A 12,908-nucleotide genomic window follows, 5' to 3' on the forward strand; every position below is an offset into this window, starting at 1 on the left:
ACCATAGGTCTTCGATCCTTATTGTGAAGGGGCTCGTCATTTCATTCTCAGCATCACCATCAGCAATGGGGTAGAGTATCGCCCCTGGCGATGAAACTCCCCATTCATCATCTCACAATAAAGTTGTTTGTTATTTGCATAGTATACAATATCCATAACTGTTTACTCTACGATAAGAGCAACATATGTTCCCATCGTGAGGACAAACTGTGTGCTACAACCAATCACATACCGTGTTGCACAAACGTGGAACACTGCTCCTGTAGAAATTCGTGCATCGAGATCTCTATGTGGGTTGTAACGTTTACTAGAGCCTTACCTGCACCTGAATGGCATAACCTTCTATCGTCTGAAGACGTGTGATATTTCGCTGTTATTATTTTGTTGTCTGAGGTATGCACATACACGATGGGTAACTTTAATCACAATGATAATGAAATCTGCTTTACCCATTGGGTATCCCACCAGCGGCATGGCCGAGCGGGTTAAGGCGTCCCGCTCGTTGGTAGTAGTATAGCCAAGGTCCTGCTGAAGGCTGGGAGCTGGTGGGTTCGAATTCTGCCACCGACTGAGGTTTCCCGGGGTCTCCCGATGACTTTCCAGACGAATGTCGGCACAGTTCCCCCTGAAGTCGGCCCAGGATGGCCACTAACCCCCTGTCTCCCACTCCTTCGTACTGCCGTCTTTCCAGCTGTCCACATCTGTACGCCGCTCAGAGCCACAGCTGCTTCGCGCCGCCAGCACGGAATAAAACTAAATTGGGTACCCCATTTGTGCTATTAATCACCTGATTACTAAGTTGCTTTCGAAAGCGGGGGCTCAAATACAGGTTTGACTTCGCAGTCCTACTTCCCCCTCGCCCCCCCCCCCCAAAAAAAAAATCTTATATCGAGATATTTGTTCAATAACAGGTTTCGTATTTCGTAAAGAAAAAAATACCTCCGTTCTTGGCCGGTCGTCATGTGGAGCGCTGTCTGGACCTGCCACACAGTAACAACTCTCGCTCAGCACGGCAGGTTCACAACCACGTTGTTCATCGACGTTCTCGTTTCTATCTTACGTTGTGCGTTGTGCATTATGGAGGGTGTTTCCCTTAACGTGTCCTATTAAATCCGTAATGTTTCGTTCTATAAGTTCGTTCTACTTCGTACTTCTTAGAAGCTTGGACTGTGGTTAACTAGTATTGTCCGTTTGCTCCTCGTCCGTTAAAAAAATTATAAATGAAATTTTTCGAAAACTATGCGGTCAAATGTACATACATTTGGCGATGTACACGTACTTTCTTTTGTGACGACTGTGGACAGTTTTGATCAATTGTCTGTCGGAAAAAGGTGTTTCGCCCTTCAACCCCGAAATTCGCAGGACAAACGTAGCGTTCTTTTCTTTTTTTTCATAAACAAAGCTTATGCCAGGTTTCGCCATTCCCCTACCAAATACATTCTGTACTACAAGGACAATAGCGAGTCATAATAGTGAGTCCTCCGTTCAACCATGTTTGTTACCATGTTTGATATATCGTACGCTGTCACCTTTGTGTACGGAAGGAATAGCTTTGGTAATTCTGCGCATGCGTAGAACATAGAGATCTTTGCGCATTGCACGGATCCACCACGCTATCACTCACGTACGCGAAGGCGACCAGCGTACGATATACTAAAACTCACTAATGTGGAACGTTGGTAGAAAACAATAGGGTAAAGGAACCTGTGAAAGACCAGCGACGTGATGTCAGCTACTTCAAATGAATAAGGCGATTGGTCGATTGACTTGTTTTTTTCGGAATCATTATTTTGAACACCTCCCCCAAACCCGTTTACTAAAAAACCGTTAACAGCTGGAACAAAAAAGGAAAAGAAAAAGAAACAACAACGCAAAAAACTGACACCTTTCGGTTCGAGATGCGCAAACTATCGCAAAGTGTCGCTTCTTCGTCAAGTTAATACAGCCAGCAACGGAAGAAGGACACGAGCTTGCCCCTTCAATTTCCCTTTTCGTGCTGCTGCTGGTGATATATTGAGTTTTAGTATATCGTACGATATTGCCTTTACGTACAGAAAGTTCATAGCGTACGATGTAATAAAACTGTCCATTGTCAACTAGGGAGCCTGTGCTGGCTGATTGTCGAGATAACTTGACGCGTCGAGATAAGTAAGCGGAACGCGCTTGTTGGACAGTTGAATGCACGGTACTCCGCGCTGACCAATAAGCGCACCAGCTCCCGTGGGCTAGTAGTTACAATGATGGCATACCTCGCCGAGACTGGGAGGTGACCCGGGTTCGAATCCGGGCGCCTCCTGTGCTTCTCGCTGTGTACCTGGGTTTTCATCAGACGCTTCAAGACAAATGTATGCACAGTTCCTTGTGGAGTCGGCCCAGGCATTGCTAACTAGATAACCGAAGGCCTGCGTACTCTTTCAATTGACGTCGCCTACCTGGCCCCACTGATGCGTGGTTCACACTACAACTTCTCTCCGTTGCGGTTACGGTGCGGATCCAGTGCGGAGGCGGCTGTCGTACGACACGCTGTTCAGACATATGCGTTCTTGATACGTCAAACGCTTGTGGTTGACCAACCACGTCTCCACTCCACCACGTCTCCATTCCACAGGCAGCCATGAACGGGCAACGTGATGTGGTCGGCGAAACTTTGAATCTCTGAATGAATCTCTACTCGGCTCGGCGTGGGTCGTAGAGCCACGGGTATTTCTCGATCTCTGAAATTAGAGCTTCTTCTTTTGCTAACGTGCTTTCACCGGAGGCAGCCATGTTGGAAAAGCACGCGACAGCACAGCAGTGATGCGCTTGCGCGGAGCGCGTTCGCTCATTGGTCAGCTGCATCTCCGCAGGTAGCCCGTACCGCATGGACTTCGGTCGAGCTCAACTCTTGCGGTGCGTGTGCTTTTCGGAGTGTCGTGCTTCGTTGTCATGACAACCGTGTCGCGCCGCATCCGTAACGCATGAAAATGCAACAGTGTGAACCAAACATGAGAGGTGTTGCCCACTGTCGCTCTTGGCGATAGATAGATGTGACGACACCGAAAGAGCGAAGAAGAGAAAAAATGCCCAATTGAAAACGGATGGCAGCGGTTCTGATGTCATCGAACGTGACGCTTATAGTGACGTTATGGATAGAAGGATCAGGCCTTCTGTTATCTAACTTGCATTGGCCCAGGACGCACGGTCCTTCCTCCTGCGATAGTCGTGATGTTGCCCGGCTAAGCGTGACCGACTACAGCAAACAATTCCATCATCACCACCACCAATCAACGCGTTCCTAGCCTCGACAGTTATGTGAAACGACAGTGACAAGCGAAGCGGAACAGTAACTGCATTTACATGGGCGCGAACGTCGAAGTCCCCAGTCGACTGATCGGGAGCGTCGACCGTCCATGGTTCGCATGGCAACTAGATAAGGCACCTTAGCGCTCCCGAAATTCAGTCGACCTTACTCGCCAGCAGCTGCGCCGCCACGCGTCGTTAAAATGTTATCTCGGAAGTAAATATTTTATTTTCGCAGTATACTTATTTACGAAGTGTCTTACAACGCATTTTACAGGCTTTTCGCGGAGTTTCCTCTGCCATTTTTCGTTCCACAGTCTGAAACATAGCTTGGTTCCGCTGCCGCTTCGAATCCCGCTGCGATGCGATGTGTAATTCCCTAATAATGGCAACATTAATTTAATGCTTTCGTCGGTCCATACGCGTCGCGGTGGGTCAGAAGGGGTAGCGGGAACAACACTTGCTTCCGTCGCCATGCTTGCTTTCCTCCGAGAATCCGGAATTTCGTGGGCAATATGGGAAGGGCTCGCTGATGGCGTAACGGACACCGATCGCCAGGGCGACTGAATCGGTTTACATGGCAAAGGGAAGTCGACCATTGTCGACTAAACTACTCCCTGCTAGCGACCTTTTCAGTCGACGTAGGCCGGTTTACATGAAGAATGGAGGTCGACCTATCTTGCTAGGTCGACCTTTGTCGCCTTCATGTAAACGCGCCTGTTTTCTTCGGCCGCTTCTGTATGTCACAATCTGCTTGGGTGCGTAGCAACGGTAGTGAGCATAATATACATTTACCTATATCAGAGAATGAATGTTGCAGGTTGCACGTCGTGGCGCGCAATATTGTTATCAGTGAATTCCTATGTTACATTGATGGCATGCTTTTGTAGGTGTTACTAATCAAACGCAAGTATTGCAACCACAAGTGACTGGTAAGCTCTTTTCCCCTGTTATTTACTTATTGTTTGTTTCGCAAGGAGCGGAGCTCGCACAAACTCACGATTGTAGTTGGGTTGAGTATCGCCCCTGGCGATGAAACTTGCCGCTCATCAACATTCAAATAAAGTTGTTGTTGTTGTTTGTATTTCGCACCCCAGAAAGTACGAAACATAGTAAGTTTTCACGTATGGCTTAATGAATGCACATCGTACTGAAGCCGTGTCTAACATTCTGCAATATGCTTTCAGCGAGCTCGTAAGTAAAGCCTGTTGCATACTTTCACGCACAAGGAGAACGCGCATGCCCAAGAATTAGGGACAAAACGTAAAGCAGGCTTCACCTAAAACAACTCCCATAGAGCCTGTGTATTCTGGAACGAAAAGCGCGTGCTACATATTCTGCTGGCAGCGCTTTGCATTCGTTCTCGAATGGCATCTTGCCTCTGCCAGGACAAAACTTTTGAGCAATTTTTGGGGCATGAATAGTGGCATCTTCAAGGTTCCATTCGGGCTCCAAATTTTGAACCTGTAAAGGAGCCTTCCATCGCCGCACCAGCACGTTGCGGCGAAGCCTACGTTCAAGGCCACGCGCTACCACAGGTTTAGGAAATCGCTCAGCGCAGAAGAGACTAGAAGAGAAGACAAACAAGAAATAACAACACAGGGAGCCCAGATATGTGTGTAACGTCACGTGGTAAGGGTATAGGATATAAAAAACTAAAAACTTGACAGCTGTTAGGAGAACTAACATCGTTGAAGTTGTTATAAAGAGCAAACGCGTGTACATTATGGCTCTTACGAAGTCTGTTGGTATCTGCTAAACTGTGAGCAATCAAACAAAACCTAACATAAAGGTGTGGTAGGAGTGAACGGCACAACAACAATAAATGATGACGATGAGATGGGGTGTTTCACCGCGGAGGTGCGTACCCTACACCACTGCACGTGGAACGTTATGTGAAGATGATGAAAAAAGGATGCAAATACAAGAAATAACTAAAATGAACGGCAGAAAATAGACCAACGACAGCTTAAGACAACATGTACTACTTTGCACAGGAAAATGTGATATCTGAGGTTCTACGATGTGCTAAGGTTGTCAAACCAAGTTTATCGAGGATAGGTTCATAATTATAGACACCAACGTGTCGGTCATAGAGAATGTACAATGACTCCAAGGGCTTCGATGCTGTCATTGGGTCAATCTTTGAAAATTAGTGAAGCTAATTAATTATACCATTTTAGTTAGCCATCGAACACTGATGCGACCAGCTAGGTAAGATATCTGAGAGGCTTAGTTTTCGTTTCTTCTTTCTCGCTCTCTCCTTTTATCTTTTTCTTTTTTGTTGGGGGGAGGGGTGGAGGAGGCTTATTAATACCTGAAGACAATTTATGATACAGCTATAGGATGTCACGCTTCCTCGCGAACGCAGGAGCCTCTCTAGCGAGGAAAACGCAAGTTTAAAAGGCGGTCACTTGGCCCATTTGTATTATAACGCATTACTCTGCTCTCTTTTGATCACAATAATGCTCGTTGCCTTGTCAATGTCATCTGCACTTTTTAGATACTGTAGATTTGTCGTACACCTCGAAACTACAACAAAAAAAGTTAACAGATCACGATTTTCTGTTGTTTGAGTTTGAGTTTGATTTGCGATTTTCTGGCGACTTTCTGTTGCTGTCATCTCTCAAAATGTATCTATCAAAATCCATCAAAATAAGCACAATTTCAGACAACGAAAAAAAGGAAAATATCGTTTCTGCGTTCCTGTCTTTTATTTTCGATACCTGATACAGCTAACGTCGTAGTGGATCAAATCTATCCCGATTGCAGCCTAATGCCGCGTGTTTCTCGACAGCCGTACTCCTGGCTTTTTTTTTTTTCGTCTGTGGAGAGGGTGCTAGCAGGTGTGCTGTCTTATCAGCGTTCTTCTGAAGATTTACAATCTTGATCCAGCCGTACATGCTTGCGCTTTCAGCACTACTGCTTGGGACTGTGTTGTTCGCTATCGCGTCTTTTTTCATTCGTACATCTTTGTTTCTGTAGGTGTGAAGAAAAGTTTATTGACTGGTTGATAAGCAACTGCGTGCACCACGTAAAAGTCAGTTGTGTAGCATCGATTGCTAGTACGTATGAGTCTAAGAAATACGAATGAAGCACGATGAACATTTGATTTACACATCAGAGTCTTCATGTTGGGAAAAACTTCGCATGGCTGCATATGCGATCATAATGTCCTCCTTTAGCTTTGAAGCCAAAATAAACGGGGGCACTTCAAACCACCTTACTCAAACTGTGACGCAACATTTACTTCAGCTTGCCGTCATCTGGATCTTTGGACGTCGTTCCCGATTTCCGTTCTTGGCTCACCTCGCGTCATAGAGTCCACATCTAACATGCGTGACACGCGCTGTTCCAGTTCGAGTTCGACACTTAAACCGGGCTTCTTTCCTCTTGTCTCTTGGATGCCACCTTCTTCGGAGTACGTGACGTCACGTTTCTGATATCTCCTAGCCTGTAGCGCAGATGAATTTTGTTCTATCCTTTAACATATTTTAGCCCATCCCATGCTGCGTCCCTTTTGTTTTGTTCGCCGATGATGTAGGTTCTGTGAGGCGCAATTTTTCTTTTCTAGTCCTTGGCTAGAAAGCCATCCTAGTCAGCGCTGCTGCATGTGGTACATCGCGGCGTGATGCGAAAAAACATGTATATACGGGGTCACGGGCTCTCCTGTCCATACCCATTGCATTTGTTTCCCAGATCCAGAAACATAGTTAGGACGTTTAATGTCTCCTGACGCAGATCTTTCCCTGCAGTATCTTGCTCAAATTCTTTTACCACACCTCTGAAAAGATCCCATAACAACTGTGCTCGTTCATCTCTGGTGTCCGAGGAGAGGACCACAAGGCGTGGTAGATTCTCAAGTAGTAAATCGACATTCTTTCCTGTTAATGATGTGAATTTAGCAACTTCCGTTTTGCATTCAGTGAGCAGTCTGACATTCGCACCAGATCCCTTTAGAATGACCACCAGCTTTCTCACGGACGTGTCTTTTCCTTTCGGGTGGTGCACTTATTAGCAGTGTATACGTCCGGCATTTCCAAGAGCAGGTTTTAAAGAAGCCGCTCGACTATTCGTATCTTCATGAGCAAAACATCAGGGACAATGAAGCGGGGTTTGTATGGAGAACAATGGGGGATGCCGCACTGAGTTTTTCATGTTACCATAACCTCAATCTGCGTCTGCTTTCCACTCGCCGAATAATAACTTGTGGGTGTTTGTTTCACAAAATTGATTATCATAATAATTCCTAAGAGGATCGTTAATCCAAGAGCTTATATGCATTCCATTACCGATGCCAAACGATTTAAGAAATGTTTATGCGACCGCTAGGGGGGGGGGGGGGGTGACTGGCGGCACTTTGCTCGGTGAAGGGACGAAGAGGGGGAGATGAAGAGGAAGGCTCACGCGTCTGGCTGACATGGCCGTTGCGCTGCATAGTCATTTTTCAATTTCCACGTCGTACGTGTTGTCATTGCTTCAGTTGACCAAAATGTTTCATGTACTTGTTTATTTACCTCCACGTATCTGCGCAATTTTTTGGGCTTTCCTATATGTCTTCAGACTGCCTGTACGCCGTAGAACGAATAATTGCTAGAACAGTAATCCATAATCTGTATGAGAATATGCAAGGAATATATTACACATCCGTGAGAAAACTGGTGCCCATTATAAAGGGATCTTGTGCGAACGCCATACTGCTGACTGACAGAGAAACGGAAGTTGCTAAATTCACATCATTAACAGGAAAGAATGTCGATTTACTTCTTGAGAATCTACCACGCCTTGTGACCCTAGTCCTCTTCTCGGACACCAGAGATGATCGAGCACAGTTATGGGATCTTTTCAGAGGTGTGGTAAAAGAATTTGAGCAAGATACTGCAGGGAAAGATCTGCGTCAGGAGATAGACGTCCTTAGAGAGTTAAACGTCTTAACTATGTTTCTAGATCTGGGAACCAAACGCAAGGGGTACGGACAGGAGAGCATGACCCCGTATATACATGTTTTTTTCGCATCACGCCGCGATGGGCCACATGCAGCAGCGCTGACTAGGATGGTTTTCTACCAAGGACTAGAAAAGAAAAACTGTGCCTTAGAGAACCTACATCATCGGCGAACAAACAAATGGGACGCAACATGGGATGGGCTAAAATATATGTTAAAGGATAGAAGAAAATTCATCAGCGCTACAGGCTAGGAGATATCAGAAACGTGACGTCACGTACTGGGAAGAAGGTGGCATCCAAGAGACAAGAGGAAAGAGGCCACGTTTAAGTGTCGAACTCGAAAAAATTCGAACTGGAACAGCGCCTGTCACGCGTGTTAGATGTGGACTCTATGACGCGAGGTGAGCTAAGAACGGAAATCGGGAAAGACGTCCAAAGATCCAGACGACCCAATCCAGCTGACGCAAATGTTGCGTCACAGTTTGAGTCAGGTGGTTTTAAGTGCCCCCGTTTATTTTGGCTTCAACGTTTAAAGGAGGACATTGTGATCGCATATGCAGCCATGCGAAGTTTTTCCCAACATGAAGACTCTGATGTGTAAATCAAATGTTCATCGTGCTTTATTCGTATTTATTCAACTCATACGTACTAGCAATCGGTGCTACACTACTGACTTTTACGTGGTGCACGCAGTTGCTTATCAACCAGTCAATAAACTTTTCTTGACACCTACAGAAACAAAGATGTACGAATGAAAAAAGACGCGATAGCGAACAACACAGTACGTCCCAAGCAGCACAATGTACTGAAAGACGAGTGCAATAGGGGTGGACGGTATGTGTCTTATCAATGTTCCTTAGCTTCACGAGTCTGTTCAAGGCCTTCCACCTACCCGTCCACCCCTAATGCACTCGACTTTCAGTACATTGTGCTGCTTGGTACCAAGCAGTACTGCTGAAAGCGCGAGCATGTACGGCTGGATCAAGATTGTAAATCTTCAGAAGAACGCTGATAAGACAGCACACCTGCTAGCACCCTCTCCACAGACGAAAAGAAAAGCCAAGAGTACGGCTGTCGAAAAACACGCGGCATTAGCCTGCAATAGGGATAGATTTGATCCACTACGGCGTTAGCTGTATTAAGTATGGAAAATAAAAGACAGGAACGCTGAACAATATTTCCTTTTTTTTTTCGTTGTCTGAAATTGTGCTTATTTTGATGGATTTTGGTAGATACATTTTGAGAGATGACAGCAACAGAAAGTCGCCAGAAAATCGCAAATCAAACTCAAACAACAGAAAATCGTGATCTCTTACTTTTTTGTTGTTGGAGTTTCGAGGTGAACGACAAATCTACAGTATCTAAAAAATGCAGATGACATTGACAAGGCAACGAGCATTATTGTGATCAAAAGAGAGCAGAGTAATGCGTTATAATACAAATGGGCCAAGTGACCGCCTTTTACAATTGCGTCTTCCTTGCTAGAGAAGCTCCTGCGTTCGTGAGGAAGCGTGACATCCTATAGCTGTATCATAAATTGTCTTCAGGCATTAATAAGCCTCCTCCCACCTCCCCCCCCCAAAAAAAAAAAGAAAAAAGGAGAGAGCGAGAAAGAAGAAACGAAAACGAAGCCTCTCGGATATCTTTCCTAGCCGGTCGCATGAGTGTTCGATGGCTAACTAAAATGGTATACTTAATTAGCTTCACTAATTTTCAAATATTGACCCAATGACAGCATCGAAGTCCGTGGAGTCATTGTACACTCTCTATGACCGACACATTGGTGTCTATAATTATGAACCTATCCTCGATAAACTTGGTTGGACAACCTTAGCACATCGTAGAACCTCAGATATCACATTTTCCTGTGCAAAATAGTACATGTCGTCTCAAGCTGTCGTTGGTCTATTTTCTGCCGTTCATTTTAGTTACTTCTTGTATTTGCATCCTACCTTCATCATCTTCACATAACGTTCCACGGGCAGTGGTGTAGGGTACGCACCTCCGCGGTGAAACATCCCATCTCATCGTCATCATTTATGGTTATTGTTGTTGTGCCGTTCACTCCGACCACACCTTTATTTTATGTTTTGTTTGATTGCTCACAGTTTAGCAGATACCAACAGACTTCGTAACAGCCATAATGTACACACGTTTGCTCCTTATAACAGCCTCAACGATGTTAGTTCTCCTAACAGCTGTCAAGTTTTTAGTTTTTTATATCCTATACCCTTACCACGTGACGTTACACACAAATCTGGGCTCCCCGTGTTGTTATTTCTTGCTTGTCTTCTCTTGTAGTCTCTTCTGCGCTGAGCGATTTCCTAAACCTGTGGTAGCGCATGGCCTTGAACGTAGGCTTCGCCGCAACGTGCTCCTGAGGCGATGGAAGGCTCCTTTACAGGTTCAAAATTTGGAACCCGAATGGAACCTTGAAGATGCCACTATTCATGCCCCAAAAATTGCTCAAAAGTTTTGTCCTGGCAGAGGCAAGATGCCATTAGAGAACGAATGCAAAGCGCTTCCAGCAGAATATGTAGCACGCGCTTTTCGTTCCAGAATACACAGGCTCTATGGGAGCTGTTTTAGGTGAAGCCTGCTTTACGTTTTGTCCCTAATTCTTGGGCATGCGAGAGATATACCGCATTTATGAGTACTTAATTGGTGACGACGGCATTTAGAAAAAACTACTCGACCCTTAGCTTTGTGCCAATTCTATACGCCGTAAAACATGTTATAGAAATTACACTTACCTTTTTTATGTCTTGGTGTTTTGCCGGCAGTCTCGTTAAATGCAGTCATAGCAGAAGGCCTCCGAATGTCATTGATGCCGGTAAAATATCTTGTGTTGCTGAAGCTGGCTAGTCATCTATGCTCACCTATGTACACGGCTGGTATTACGGGCTGAAATCAAATAATACACTATTCGAACACATTTGCTGGCGGCTGACAATGTGCTCTCGTACCACACATCACACATGCCGGCGTACCTTCATATAGGAATTGTCTGCCTCATGTCAGTACCCCTAGTTATAGCTCGACAATTGCACTACGCTGCTAACCACGTTGTACACGAAGGAATGAACAGAGGTGGAAAAGTAATACATCACGCTGAACTTCCGTCTGTCTTGATTTCAGATCCTTTTGGCCCTCCTTAATCATAGCAGCCTTGTTCTTGGGGGTTGCTGTTACCGTTTTGGTCATGATTATGAGTGAGTTTGTATATCATTGTGAACGTTGCGTGGAGTCTTCAAGACAGTCCTAGGCCTCAACGCGTTGGCTTACATAGAGGAAGCATCTCGCAAAGCGCTACCTACCCAGAACGCATTTCATTTATGCTATCCGTCGCTGATAACGCAACCGTGCGAAATCCCTTGCCACTGACAACCTGGATTGCGAAATACGAGAATTAAATGAATAATAGTTTCAGAGCTTGCAACAAACTGATCCGGCTCCCGCGTAAGCGGTTAGCGTAACCACATCTTTGTTTATAGCTGAGTCTGTAGTTTTTATCTCTCTGACATCTTGAAGACATTGTGTCGCAAGCTTGAGAATTCGCAGTGCTCTGAAGAACATTTATTTCGTAATTGGAATGGACATTCTTCAGAGCAGATTTTTTAACCATGGAGCCAGATCACACTATTGACGCGAAAACATGAGTTATTTCTCTGGATTTCAATGTAAACAGAGGAATTACGTATGTCAAACAGGAAGCACATCTATATAAATCTGCGTCGACTATGCAACTCCACATTATAGCTCGCAGTGCGCTTAAATTCCATTAGATATTGCTGTTTAATAGATTTACGCTTATAAACTCATCAAAACCCACAATCGGAAGATTTGCGGGTCGAAAATTCGTTGAGGAATGAATGGTGCTTTGTCTGTTGCTGGTACTCTGGCATCTTGGTTTTGCATGCACTGTGATTTGTCTTAGCCATACTCTTCCCGTGCAGAAAATTGTGCAGTTGTGCACTGAACTCAGGTATTTAGACAGACATTTTTAAGAGCTGCCATATGCTACACAGCGCTACGGGTGACAAGCTCAAATGACGGTGACGACGGGCACGGCGGTAACGAACACGGCGGTAACGAACACAACGGACACGGCGAAACGGAAACCGAGACTGATGACTACTGGGATATATATGGCCCCAGGAACACGAAACCTGATACCAGCTCCCCCAGTACTACATCCCCGGCTGCAGCTACTACGAAGACCCCGACTACAACTACAACTACCACCACGACCACTACGACTACAACCACGACTACAACTACAACCACAACCACGACCACGACTACAACTACGACGACTACAACGACAACTAGTACTACGACTACGACCACGACTACAACTACGACAACTACGACCACGACTACAACTACGACAACTACGACCACGACTACAACTACGACGACTACAACTACGACGACTACAACGACAACTACGACCACGACCACGACCACAACAACATCCCGGAAACCACGTATGACGCTATTAATACATATTCAAAATACACAGCTTATAAAAATTAAGTGATGCTGGATGTTAGCTCCTTACGTGGATACGACAAATACCTTCAAAATTTTTATTTCATACAAGTACGTCCCCCATTACTGTTTATGTTGGTTGCACGTTGTTTCATGTGTAGCATGCTGCACCTGTATTTGCCACGTAT

At 45.3% G+C, this 12,908-nt stretch overlaps 2 protein-coding genes across 2 annotated transcripts in view; both read left to right on the forward strand.

Moving 5' to 3' along the window:
• LOC135384704 (proline-rich P65 protein-like) overlaps nucleotides 1–4,477 on the forward strand; it is a 47,085-nt gene extending 42,608 nt beyond the window's left edge. Inside the window, exons 5-6 of the mRNA XM_064613893.1 lie at nucleotides 4,170–4,211; nucleotides 4,467–4,477. Of these exons, the coding sequence (XP_064469963.1) occupies nucleotides 4,170–4,211; nucleotides 4,467–4,477 (53 nt within the window). The remainder of the gene's footprint in view (nucleotides 1–4,169; nucleotides 4,212–4,466) is intronic.
• A 6,827-nt stretch (nucleotides 4,478–11,304) lies between these two features.
• The window catches only part of LOC135383608 (serine-rich adhesin for platelets-like), a 132,079-nt gene continuing 130,475 nt past the window's right edge, over nucleotides 11,305–12,908 (forward strand). The window contains exons 1-2 of the mRNA XM_064613000.1: nucleotides 11,305–11,438; nucleotides 12,255–12,716. Coding sequence (XP_064469070.1) covers nucleotides 11,429–11,438; nucleotides 12,255–12,716 — 472 coding nt within the window. The 5' untranslated portion in view covers nucleotides 11,305–11,428. The remainder of the gene's footprint in view (nucleotides 11,439–12,254; nucleotides 12,717–12,908) is intronic.

Source organism: Ornithodoros turicata, chromosome 2, assembly GCF_037126465.1.
Source record: "Ornithodoros turicata isolate Travis chromosome 2, ASM3712646v1, whole genome shotgun sequence".
NCBI classification, from domain to species: Eukaryota; Metazoa; Arthropoda; class Arachnida; order Ixodida; family Argasidae; genus Ornithodoros; species Ornithodoros turicata.